Source organism: Protopterus annectens, chromosome 2.part1, assembly GCF_019279795.1.
Source record: "Protopterus annectens isolate FY-2018-M chromosome 2.part1, PAN1.0, whole genome shotgun sequence".
Lineage (NCBI taxonomy): Eukaryota > Metazoa > Chordata > Ceratodontiformes > Protopteridae > Protopterus > Protopterus annectens.
In genome coordinates this window covers 1,494,662,721-1,494,675,286 of record NC_056729.1, presented here as the reverse complement: position 1 = coordinate 1,494,675,286, position 12,566 = coordinate 1,494,662,721, and the positions used below count along the sequence as shown (strand labels likewise).

General features: G+C 44.6%; 1 protein-coding gene across 2 annotated transcripts in view; it reads right to left on the bottom strand.

Annotated features, from left to right (window-relative positions):
• LOC122794507 (myo-inositol 2-dehydrogenase-like) overlaps positions 1-12,566 on the bottom strand; it is a 624,687-nt gene that overhangs the window by 343,580 nt on the left and 268,541 nt on the right. For both annotated transcript variants that reach the window (XM_044062956.1, XM_044062955.1), the window contains one exon: positions 4-112. In XM_044062956.1, coding sequence (XP_043918891.1) covers positions 4-112 — 109 coding nt within the window. The remainder of the gene's footprint in view (positions 1-3; positions 113-12,566) is intronic.

Below are 12,566 nucleotides of genomic sequence, written 5' to 3'. Positions count from 1 at the left end.
CACTTGTAAAATCCACAGATCAAGGGCCTTCCACACCTATCAGCTTCATGGAAACAGGACTCTGCTGTCTGCCTGTCAAAACTTGGAAGTTTCTCACAGAAGACGCCTTTTCCTAAGGATATGATAAAAACAAATGGGTTCAAGACAAAAATGCTTACGGAGATGTTTGTTCTCTCTATAGTATGCACAACAGACCCAAACAAAATTTAAATGCACAGTACAAGATAGAAAACATACTTAAAATATTTCCCTTAAAAACAAATAATCAGACCAATGACTTCTGAAATAAATTAATTTCATCAGGAAATTCACAACTAATGTGCAACATAAATGCTTTCAGTGAGAAAGTACAAACAAAATATGATGGTGTTCACTACAATAGTTTACCTCTGAAGGAGACATTTCTGCAGTAGTGTTAACACTTTCTTACACTTGTACACTTGCTGCCCAATTGTTAGAAGTACCCAAGCCCCCAACTGTGTAGATAATACAGGTCTTTCTTTTCAGAAACATGTATGGCAATGTTATACTCATAGCCGGTTTTAGGCATCAGCAAACTCTGCAGTTACTGGGGGTGCCCTAGTCCACGTTATCTTACTTTAATATTTTATTACATGCTTGTCAAACCAATAAAAGCTAGTACAACAATCTTGTGTACCTAATAAACCAGGTGGGTAATAACTCGTAGGATGAAGAATTCTAAGGAGTGGTACAATTTCTTCTTTAAAATTCAAAGATGTCTCTGGATGCAGTGACAGATTTGTCAAGTAGCAGGCTTCATAATTTCAAAAAGTGTTTTACCACTAACATACTGCCTTGATTTAGCTGAATCCTGCTGCTGGGCATTCCCTCTACTAAAGCTAACATCATTGCTGGTGTCACTCATTCGCTACACCCATGGCTGTGTGGACCTGCATGATCACCTTTTTCTGGCTGGGGGAAAATGAGGAAGGAAAAAAGTTAATTCATTCTCCATTTATGTACTTTACCTAAACTAGGTTGCGATATGGCATTTCTTGGATAAATTTTTGTGGTCAAGAATTCTGGGCAAAACCAAAAATAATAGTGGTTGCAGTGCAAGGATAAAAAGCTGATCATAATTTCTTTCACTTTTTTACACTCATCATCTAAGAGTAACAAGCTGGCAATAATTTCTTATACTTACTATTGCAAACCTAGATCCATGCGACAGGCGGCTTAGGAGGAGTAGGAATAGTGTGAAAGCAGTCCTCCTTGGCACAATGAGGAGCATGGCCACCTCACAGTGCTTTTCTCTGACTGAGTTACTGGCTGTAGCTTTTTGTGTGTGTCCTCCTTGTCAATGTATGGATTTACCCATGTGATCCATTTTCCTCCAGCACCCCAAAGGTATGTTGGAGGTGAACTTGCATTCCTCCAGTTTCTCTGAAAGTATGCATGCACCATGTGTATGTTTGCGCACCTTGTGATAAAAAGTACAGTTGTGTAAGATCTTACCATAATGTTTGATGTCCTTTTTCTTCACTGTTGCAGTGTTCTTTACAATAGGCATCCCCAGCCAAGGGCAGCCTGACGTCCAGCCAGTATACCAAAGCCTTTAGGTTTCTTTAAGTTACACCGTACATCACATGTATGCTCCCCACGTATAGCATAGGGCATAAAGGTGACGTCTGGATGCATCATCCTCAGGACTGAAAGTCCCAGTAGAAAGCCAACCCAAGAAAGAGAGATAAGCAGTAGATCCTGAAGAGAAAAGAACCAGGGGGAGGAGGGAGAGAGTGAATACTGCAACAGTGAAGAGAAGGACATCTATGTTATGGTAAGATCTTAAACAACTGTATTACTGTCCCTCCATTTCATTGTTGCAATATTCTTTATAAGGAGTGTGCAAAAGCTCAGGAAGGAGAGAGGGAGGAGGACAGACCAGCAGAGCTCTCTAGGAACCCATGAAGAATGGCCCTAGCAAAGCCAGCTCTAGTTCTGGATATCACATCCAACTTATAGTGCTTGGTAAATATATGCACAAAAGTCCAGGTAGCTGCCTCAAGGAGACTTAGCAACCAAACCCTTGAAAACCCTTGAAAAAAGCACCAGAAGAAGCCACAGCCCTAGTACAATAAGCCTTAACATAAGAAGAAATGCTCTTGATATGGAAGACATAATAAAAAGAAATTGCTTTAAAAATCCAAGAAAAAATAGTTTGCTTGGAAACAGCCAATCCCAAAGATCTAGGATGAATGGAAACAAAGAGCTGACCAGATTTACAAAAAGTCTTTGTCTTATCCAAATAAAAGACATGTTGTCTGTGCACATTCAAATTGTGCAGCACCTTCTCACTAGCAGATTGCAGAGAAGGTAAAAATTGGGCAACTGAATATACTAATTAAGAGACAACTCATTCACTACTTTGGGCACAAAAGAAGGATTAGTACAAAGGGACATCCTGTCCTTATGAAAAACTAAAAACTAAGGACAAGTCATAAGGGCGTGAAGCTCAGACACCAGTCTGGCAGAAGTAAGGGCCAACAAAAGTACAGTCTTCCAAGAACAATGCTGTAAGGAAGCTGAAGCTGCAGGCTCAAAGGGAGTCTGGGTGAATTTTTCTAAAACAAAATTAAAATTTCAGGGAGGAGGGACAGGCCTCCTGGGAGGCACGATATGAAGGACACCTTTAAGAAACTGTTTAGCCTCAAATCTAGAAACTAAAGGAGGTGATAAAGGCAGACAAGCAGAAATAGCTAATAGGTGCAACTTAACAGAAGAATAAACCAACCCAGTACTGAGCAGTTCATACAAATAAGACAGAATCAAAGGAACACCTACAGAAAATGGATCCAGGTTATGAGAAAGACACCAAACAGAAAACCTCTTCCATTCGGATAACTAGTATTTCCTAGTTGTGGGCTTCCTGGCCTCCTGCAGGACCCTATGCACGTCCTGTGCAAGTGCCTGTATGGAATCAAAATCCTATCACCCACAGTGTCAATTGAAGAGTGGACAGGTGAGGATGGATGAGTGATCCCTTGTCTTGTGTGAGTAGGTCAACCCTGTGAGGTAACTTGCGATGATTGTCCTTGGCTAAATGCAGAAGAAGAGGGAATAAATGCTGTCTGTGCCAAGAGGGAGTCACCAGTGACATTTTGCTGTATTTTGAACAGGACTTTTGAAACAAGGGAAGGGGAAGTCAAGGCATAAAGAAACATTCCCTTCCAGGAAAAAGAGAGGGTGCCCTGTTTCCAGATCAGAAGACCTGGGATTCCAGCAGAAAAAAAGAGACAGTTGGGGAGACAAAGGTCTACTTGAGAAGTGCCCCATTGTGGACAATGTCTAGAAACACATACCTTTGAAGCATCCACTCATGGGACTGTGTTATGGACCAGCTCAGACAGTCTGCCACAATGTTCTTACCTGAAGGAACGTAAACTGCCTGAATTGTCACACAATACTGGATAGCAAGTTCCCACACCAGAAGTGCCAACTGGCGTAGGAGAGAAGACCTCATTACCCCCTTGATTGTTGACATGCCACATCACTGTGGTATTGTCTGTAAACACCTTGAAAGTCCCTGGGGAGAATAACAGGTGAAATGCTTGAAGAGCCAGCTGAAGAGCTCTCATCTCTAACACTCATGTGGTCTTTCCTTTGTTGAGGCCACCAAAGACCCTGCACCTTTAGACAGCCGAAGGATGCTCCCCATACCACGTCTATACCATCTGTGAACAGCTCCTGAGAGTGAAGAGGGAGTTGAAAAAGGAGTCCTGGATTGAGAGTCAACTGCTGAATCCACCACTGAAATTCCAGCTTGAGGCATAGAAGAAGAGGAAATTACAGTTGTGTACACCTACCATAAATGTAGATGTTCGAGTGTCTTCACTGTTGCAGTCATAACTGTAGGGTGCTCCTGCCGGCAGGCAGCCCGAGGTCGACCAGAATCCCAAAGTCTGGGTCCGGCGTCGGCTGCACAAGCTAGTACCCTGACGTCAGTACGCTTTGGTACATAGCCCTCAGCCGACGCCATCTTCTCCAGCCTTTCTTGCCCTAGGTGTCAGAAGTCCCCAATAAAACAAAAATGAATCCAACAAGGAAACACAAATACACCACAAAAAAGGAAAAGGTAGAAAAAAGAGGGGATAGGAGGAGGAAACCGACTGCAACTGTGAAGACACTCGAACATCTACATTTATGGTAGGTGTACACAACTGTACTATGTTCTTCGTGTTTCACTGTTGCAGTCATAACTGTAGGGTGGAATCCCAAAGCAGTGTAAAAGGGGAGGAGGCTTTAGATAGAAGAAGGGGAGGCAAGAATACCCTGCAAAACAGCAGAGGCAAAGCCTGCCCTGGTCTTAGAAAACAGAGGGAGATTGTAGTGCTTGGAAAAAGTATGCACAGAACTCCAAGTGGCAGCTTCCAAGATATCCTTGGTAGGGACTGCTCTGAGGAAAGCTGTAGAAGTGGCAGCTGCTCTAGTAGAATGACTTCTAATGGTACCTGGAAACTGCTTCCCATGATGAGTGTAACAAAATCTGATTCCGTAAGCAATCCATTTGGAAATAGTTTGTTTAGAAATAGGCTTTCCAAGAGAACTGGAGGCAAAAGAAACAAACAATTGATTAGACTGTCTGAACTCTTTAGTCTTGTCCAGGTAAAATCGTAATTGTCTGTGCACATCTAATGAATGCAAAATCCTTTCCCCTTTATTTTGAGGATTTGGAAAGAAAGTAGGAAGGTGAATTGTCTGATTTAAAGCCACTTTCAAATCACCTTAGGCATGAAAGTAGGATTGGTCCTCAAGGATACTCTGTCCTGATGGAAAATAAGGTATGGTTCCACAGCCATGAGAGCTTGCAACTCTGAGACCCTTCTGGCAGAGGTCAATGCTAATAAAAGGACAGTCTTCCAAGATAAAAACTTAATATCTGAAGATGCAGCAAGCTCAAAAGGAGGCAAAGTAAGTTTTTCTAAAACATAATTAAGATCCCAGGCAGGGACAGGAGGGGTCCTGGGAGGCCGCAAATTTTTAGCCCCTCTCAAGAATTGCTTCACCAAAGGATGAGAAAAAACAGGAGGATCAGAACTGAAATGAGCAGAAATAGCAGAGGCATGAATCTTAATGGAAGAAAAGGAAAGTCCTTTAGCTAAAAGTTCCGAAAGGTAAAGCAAAATAGAAGAGAGATCAGGAACCAGAGGATCCGAGCCTCGGTCCTGCATCCAAATACAAAACCTCTTCCATTTAGAGGCATAGGATTTCCTAGTGCTAGGCCGTCTAGCTTCCAGAACAACATCCAAAACTTGTTTGGGAAGACTAGAGGAAATCAAATTCCTTTGAAGAGCCAAGCTGCCAGGCAAAGGGTCTTGAGATTGGGATGTAGTAACTGACCCTGATGCTGGGACAGAAGCGAAGGGTTCAGAGGGAGAATCCAAGGAGGCCCCAAGAACAGGTGTTTTAAAGTTGGATACCAAAACTGTCGAGGCCAATTTGGAGCAATCAAGATGAGGAACTTGGGCTTGTCCTGTTTTATCTTCAGTAATACCCGAGGTAATAGAGGAAGAGGAGGGAAGGCATATCCTGAAAGGCTTCTCCAGCTGAAGGACAGGGCATCCACTCTCCAAGCTGTTTTGTGGAAGGACCTGGTGCAAAAGCGAGGCAGCTGATGATTGAGATGGGATGCAAACAGATCTATCTGGGGACATCCCCAAACTGCAGTAATCCTGTTGAATAAGTTGGTGTCTAGCATCCATTCGTGAGGATCTGAAATGTTTCTGCTCAGGCTGTCTGCTAAGAGATTCTGTTGCCCTGGAATGAATTGAGCCTGGAGATGTAGATTCAAATTTAGAGCTGTGTCCCATAAAGCCATAGCTAGTCTGCAAAGGGGGTACGAATGAGAACCCCCCTGCTTGTTGATGTACCACATGACCGTGGTGTTGTCTGTGCAAATTAGCAGAGGCCCTGGTTGCAAAAGGTTCTTGAAGGCTAGAAGGGCATTTTGAACTGCCAACATTTCCTTCAGATTGATGTGCCAGTGAAGATGGTCCTTTGTCCAGGTTCCCTGCTGGCAATTGTCTAGAAAGTGTGCTCCCCAAGCATAATCCGAGGCGTCCGTGGTTAGGATTTGAGTAGGTTGAGGTAGACGAAAAGGCTTTCCTTCGTTTAAAGTGCATACCCTGGACCACCAGAGGAACTCCCTCTGAAGGCAGGGGATCAGAGGAATCAGAATATCCAGATCGTGGTAATGCTGTGACCATACACTGTTCAGATACCATTGAAGCTTTCTCATATGAAGCCTTCCGTTTGGAATCAGCAGAATGCAGGAAGCCATGTATCCCAGAGCCTGCAGGAATTTCCTTGCAGTGAGCTGAGATAGAGTTGCCAAGGTGCTGAAAGTAGAAGCCAGCTGAGTTTGTTTTTATGGAGTGAGGAAGGCCCTTTGTAAGGTTGTATTTAAGAGGGCTCCCAAGAATACCATTTGTTGAGAAGGGATCAAATGTGACTTTTTTGTGTTCACTAAGAATCCCAGTAGGAGGAGAAGACGTTGAACAAAGTCCAGATGTTGAAGTAGAAGATCTTTGCTGTCTGCCTGAATAAGGCAGTCGTCCAAATAGGGGTAAATCTGGATCCCCTGAAGTCTGCAGTAAGCCACTACTGGTGCCAGGCACTTGGTAAAGACTCTGGGCGCAGTAGATAAACCAAAGGGCAGTACAGAGAATTGAAAGTGCCTCGAACCTGCCTTGAACCGGAGGAATTTCCTGCTCCTGCCTGATGGGAATGTGTAAGTAGGCTTCCTTTAAGTCCAATGTCACCATCCAGGCGTCCTGAGAGAGCATTGGAATTAGTTGCTGCAGAGTAAGCATCCTGAATTTTGGAATTTCCAAAAAGGTGTTTAACACAGAAAGGTCCAGAATAGGTCTCCATGAGTTTTGTTTTCTTGGAACCAGAAACAGTCTTGAATAAAAACCTTTTCCCATCTCCGAGAGTGGAACAGGCTCTATGGCTCTCATGGCCAGAAGAGCATCCACTTGATTTAAGGCCTCTGACCATTGATGTTTTGGCAGATCTGGCCAACCGTGAGCCCTTGGCAAAGTGTGAAAGTGGAATTTGTAACCCTTTAAAATCACGTCCAATACCCATCTGTCCTGGGTAATATGAGTCCAATTTCTGTAAAAAAGAGACAGTTTTCCTCAGAGAGGGGCATCCAGGTGAAGGGGTCCCGTAGCCCAACCGAGAGAGTCATTGAGTTTGCTTTCTTTGAGATTGGGATCTGTCTTCTCCCCTTCTAGGTGAAGAAGCAGTCCATTGTCTAGATCTGTAAGAGGCCTGACCTTGACCACGACCTCTGGAGCGTCTATATCTTCCCCTTTGAGGCCTGTCAGACGTGAGAAAGGACCAATTTTTAGAGGGCCAATTCCTGGAAAATCTAGGAGGCTGAACTTGCAAGAAATCTTTTACAGTCTGCATAGACTTTGCCTTTTCTTCCATCTTTTTAATAACTTCCTCAGCCTTGGATCCAAAAAGAACATCATGTTGAACAGGGGCATCTAATAACTTAGCCTTAACCTGTTCAGGTAAACTTTGTTCACGAAGCCAGGCATGTCTCCTGATAACAGTACCAGAGGCTGCCGAAGCCGGACCCGGACTTTGGAATCCGGCCGACTGCAGGGCTGCCTGACGACAGGACAACCCACTTGTTATGACTGCAGATGCATCCATGAAGGACATCCACAATGTAAACTATGTTTGTTCACTTGTTCAGTAGCATGCAAGACATCCTGAAGTTCCTTATCCTCTGCACATGCAGGAAGGGAAGCAAGCTTTTGCTTTAAAACAGACAAAAGAAATTGCTGATACTTAAACATATGAAACTGGCAATTTAAAGCCCTTACAGACAGGGTAGCAGAAGTATATACCTTTTTTCCCCACCTGTCTAAAGCACGAGAATCCTTCTCAGAGGGAATAGGATTTTTAGAAGTAGCAACCTTAGCAGCCTTAGAGCCCTGAGAAATAGTTTCAGGATCCGCAGAAGGGTTTTAAATAAGAATAAATGAGAGTCAGGAACCCTATAAAATCTATCAGGCTTAGAAGGAGCAGGAGGCATGGAATCAGGATTCAAATTAGCCTCAGAAAAAGCATCATCTACAATGTCCAAAACAGGAGGGATAGCTAAAGGCCTATGCTGAGGAAGAAGAAGAAATTCCCTAAGCCTCTTCTTGGAAGCAGAATACTCCTGTCCTTCCCAATGAAAATGTTCCCTCATCTCATGCAAGGTCTCCCCAAAAGAGAAATCCTCAGGCGGAGAGGCCGAGGGTAAAGAGTCCTCAGCATCCGAATCCTCATAAGGAGGAAAGGAATAGTCCTGATCTGAGGAAGAAACAGAAGATACAGAAGCCTGGTCAGAGGAATCCAGAGTAACATCCTGTCGAGGCCTTTTCTCAGGAGGGGGGTGAGAACCCCTAATCATTGTAAGCAAATCTTCAGCCATCTTTAATAATTGCTTCTGTGTCCTGGGAGTAGATTCAGAAGCAGCTTGAGCAGGAACTTTAGACTTAACAGGAGTCTTTGTCTTTGCCTTTGAAATAGTGATGTGAGTAGGCCTGAAAACCCCCTCAGAAGCCGGTACCTGCACAGCGGTTCTGGACCCATCTGAAGGAGCGACGTCCGAAGGTCCTGCAGCAGTTAAAGTAGTGGGCCTAGATGGCTCCCCATGGGAGTCCGTATCGGCCATCGGTTCAGAAGTGGCGGACGACAGGGGCTGCAAAAGCGCCTCACTGACGACAGCCGAACCGGACGGTGGCTCCAGCTGCAACGAGTCCTGTTTGGACCTCGGAGGCCTGTCTTTGTCTTTGCGCTTCTTTTGAATTCCGGTAGTGTCCGACGACATTCTATAATTGAAGCGTCTGCCAAAATAATTTAAAGCCCAATCGTACCTGCGCTTGATAGTACGAGAGTTGAACCTGGCACAGAACCGACAACAAGAAACGTCGTGGTCAGGGCCTAAGCAAGGTAGACAGTAAGAGTGGAAATCTTTATGAGGTATTTGTTTCCCACACGTTATACAATTAACTTTTTCTGACATCGGAGGAACAAGAAAAAGATTCCCCAACGGGGTACTTAGCTTTGAGAAGAGAAGTAAGAACTTTGGACCGACAACAACAAAATACGCTGTTCGAAAATCGCCAACCAACGACTTGCGAGCTGCTTTCCACCGCACGGCAAGAAAGACTGGAGAAGATGGCGTCGGCTGAGGGCTATGTACCAAAGCGTACTGACGTCAGGGTACTAGCTTGTACAGCCAATGCCGGACCCAGACTTTGGGATTCTGGCCGACCTCGGGCTGCCTGCCGGCAGGAGCACCCTACAGTTATGACTGCAACAGTGAAACACGAAGAACATCTAGGAAGTCCACAGTATGAGAATGCTGAAGCCAAAGTGGCTTTAGAAACACTGAAGTTTTCTCACGTGGGGTTTGCAAAAGGGAGTATAGGAATGGTAGAGGCCACCAGAGGAAAGAGCGACTGAAAGAAAGAAGCGAGAGTCAAGGCCTTGGGAGGAGGCAGGGATGCCAGCACTGGAAAGTACAGTTTTGTACCTACCATAAATGTAGATGTCCGAACTGGATAGCATCTGCAGTCATAACAACTGGGTTGTCCTGTCGTCAGGCAGCCCTTCAGTCGGCCGGATTCCAAAGTCCGGGTCCGGCTTCAGCTGATGTCGCACTTCACCCGACGTCATCTCTGTTGGTCTTCGGGTATAAAGGCATCAGCCGACGCCATTTTCCTCAGTGTTTCTTGCCCCAGATGCCAGTAGCCCTCTTGGAGGCTAAAATTTGGATAGATGCCAATGTTTCCAAAAAGATAGAGGTAAACACAAATAAGCATGTATGTACATATATACAAACAAATACACCATAAAGACTCCCCACCAGCTAGCTATTAGGAGGGTAAAATACCCTAGGAGTACCACAGAGGGGAAGGAGGGAGGGTAATCCTGACTGCAGATGCTATCCAGTTCGGACATCTACATTTATGGTAGGTACAAAACTGTACTATGTCCTTCATGGATGCATCTGCAGTCATAACAACTGGGTAGAATACCATAGCCAACTAGGGAGGAGGATAAAACTAGATTATGGTGTGTTTAGGATCCCTTGCAGTACAGCAGTGGCAAACCCTGCTCGGGATCTGGAATATAGAGGTAAGTTATAATGCTTGGCAAATGTATGCACGGAGGTCCAAGTAGCCTCAATAATGTCTTTGGTTGCCACTCCTCGTAAGAAGGCTGTGGTAGTGGCTGTTGCCCTTGTAGAATGAGGTCTTATGTTCTGTGGAATTGGTTTTCCATGGAAGGAGTAACAGAATCGTATGCAATTTCCTATCCATTTGGAGATTGTCTGTTTGGAAATAGCTTTTCCTTCCCTTCCTGTTGCATAGGCTACAAAAAGTTGGTCAGTCTTTCTGCTATTTTTGTTCTGTCCAAGTAGTAGCGTAGCTGTCTATGTACATCCAAGGTATGCAGTATTCTTTCCCTCTGTTTTGTGGGTTGGGAAAGAAGGTAGGTAGGTGGATTGCCTGGTTTAAAGACACTCTGGATACCACCTTAGGCATAAATGTAGGATTAGTCCTCATGGACACTCTATCTTGGTGGAAGATTAGGAAGGGTTGCACTGCCATTAAGGCCTGTAGCTCTGAAACCCTCCTTGCTGAAGTAATTGCCAGTAGGAAAGCAGTTTTCCATGACAGGTGTTGTAGGTCTGCTGTTGCTGCTGGTTCAAAGGGTGATAGTGTCAACTTTTCTAGCACAAAGTTTAAGTCCCAAGCTGGCAAAGGTGGTTTCCTTGGAGGTTTTACATTCTTGATTCCTCTGAGGAACTGCCTGAGCAAAGGGTGCGAAAAACAGGTGGATCAAAGCTGTATTCTGCTGAAATAGCTGATGCATGTATCTTGATGGAGGAGTAGGACAAGCCTGAATGAAGAAGTTCGCCAGATACTCTAGAATGTTAGGCATATCTATGTTTGACACATCTTTTCCTCTTTCAGTACTCCAAATGACAAACCTTTTCCATTTTCCAGCATAGTTCCTTCTTGTTGAAGGTCTGCGTGCTTCAAGAATAATGTCTTTAACTCTTTGAGAAAGTTCTGGGTTAGCTGTTGCTATGTGATGTTCCATGCAGTCAGTTGCAACGCTTTTAGGTTTGGATGTATGATGCTGTAGTTGTTCTGAGTTAGCATCAAAGGCATCAGGGTATTGGCCACATATTGTTCTGAGACATGTTCCTCAGCAGTGGGTACCAGTGTTGTCTTGGCCAGTTTGGAGCTATCAGGATTATCCTTGGACGTTCTTCCTTGATTTTTAGTAATACTTTGTGTATCAAGGGAAGAGGTGGGAATGCATATGCTGTCAGGCCTTTCCAGCTGAAGGAGAGCGAATCCACTTTCCATGCCAGTGGGTGTAATGTGCTTGTGCAGAATTTTTCAGCTGGTGATTGAGAGGTGATGCAAATAGATCTATCTGAGGCATTCCCATTTCTTTGAGATGGTCTTGAAAATGTCCGGTGCAGTTTCCATTCGTGGGCATCCGATGTGGTTCTGCTTAATATGTCTGCTAGAATATTTTCTTTTCCGGTACAAACATTGCCTGTAACTGGATGTTGTAGCTGAGTGCCAGGTTCCACAGCTCCAAAGTCATTCTGCATAGGGGTATGAATGAGTGCCTCCCTGCTTGTTGATGTACCACATGACTGTGGTGTTGTCTGTCCTTATCATCAACTGGCCCTCTTTGAGAAATGGTCTGAACCTTTGGATTGCCAGTTTTACTGCCAGCATTTCTTTTAGGTTGATGTGCAGGTGAAGTTGATCCTGTGACCACAATCCTTGCACGCATTTGTCCAGCATGTGGGCCCCCATCCTAGGTCTGAAGCGCCTGTTGTGATGGTCTGGCTTGCTTGACATCTGCGAAAGGGTAGGCCTGGGTTTGTCTGGCATGCCTGAGCCCACCATAGGAACTCCTGTTTTAAGCATGGAATTAGTGGGATTTCTGTTTCTAGGCTGTGACTGTGTTGGGACCATAAATTCTTTAGGTACCACTGTAGTTTTCTCACACGTAGTCTGGCAAGTGGGACCAGGATTATGCATGATGCCATGAAGCCCAAGGCCTGCAGTACTTTTCTTGCTGTTAACTTGTTCAGCTTTGTTAGTGCCAAGAAGTAAAGAGGGAGTTCTTTTGTTTTTCTGCAGTTAGGAATGCCATTTGTTTTACTGTGTCCAATTCCGCGCCCAAGAATGTCCTTGTTTGGGATGGTATCAGCCTTGACTTTTGTAGATTGACTGTGTATCCCAGTGCTTGTAGCAAGTAGATGACCCTTTGTAAATCTGTTGTCAGCTTGCTTTTGTTGTCCCTTGTAGCAGGCAGTCGTCCAGGTATGGGTAAATTTGTATTCCTGTAGTCTGCAATGGGCAATTACTGATGCCAGGCATTTTGTGAATACTCTGGGCAGTAGATAAGCCAAAGGGCAATGCTGAGAATTGATAGTGCTCTGATCCTGCAAGAAATCTGAGGTATCTTCTGCAGATTGGTCGAATGGGGACGTGCAGGTA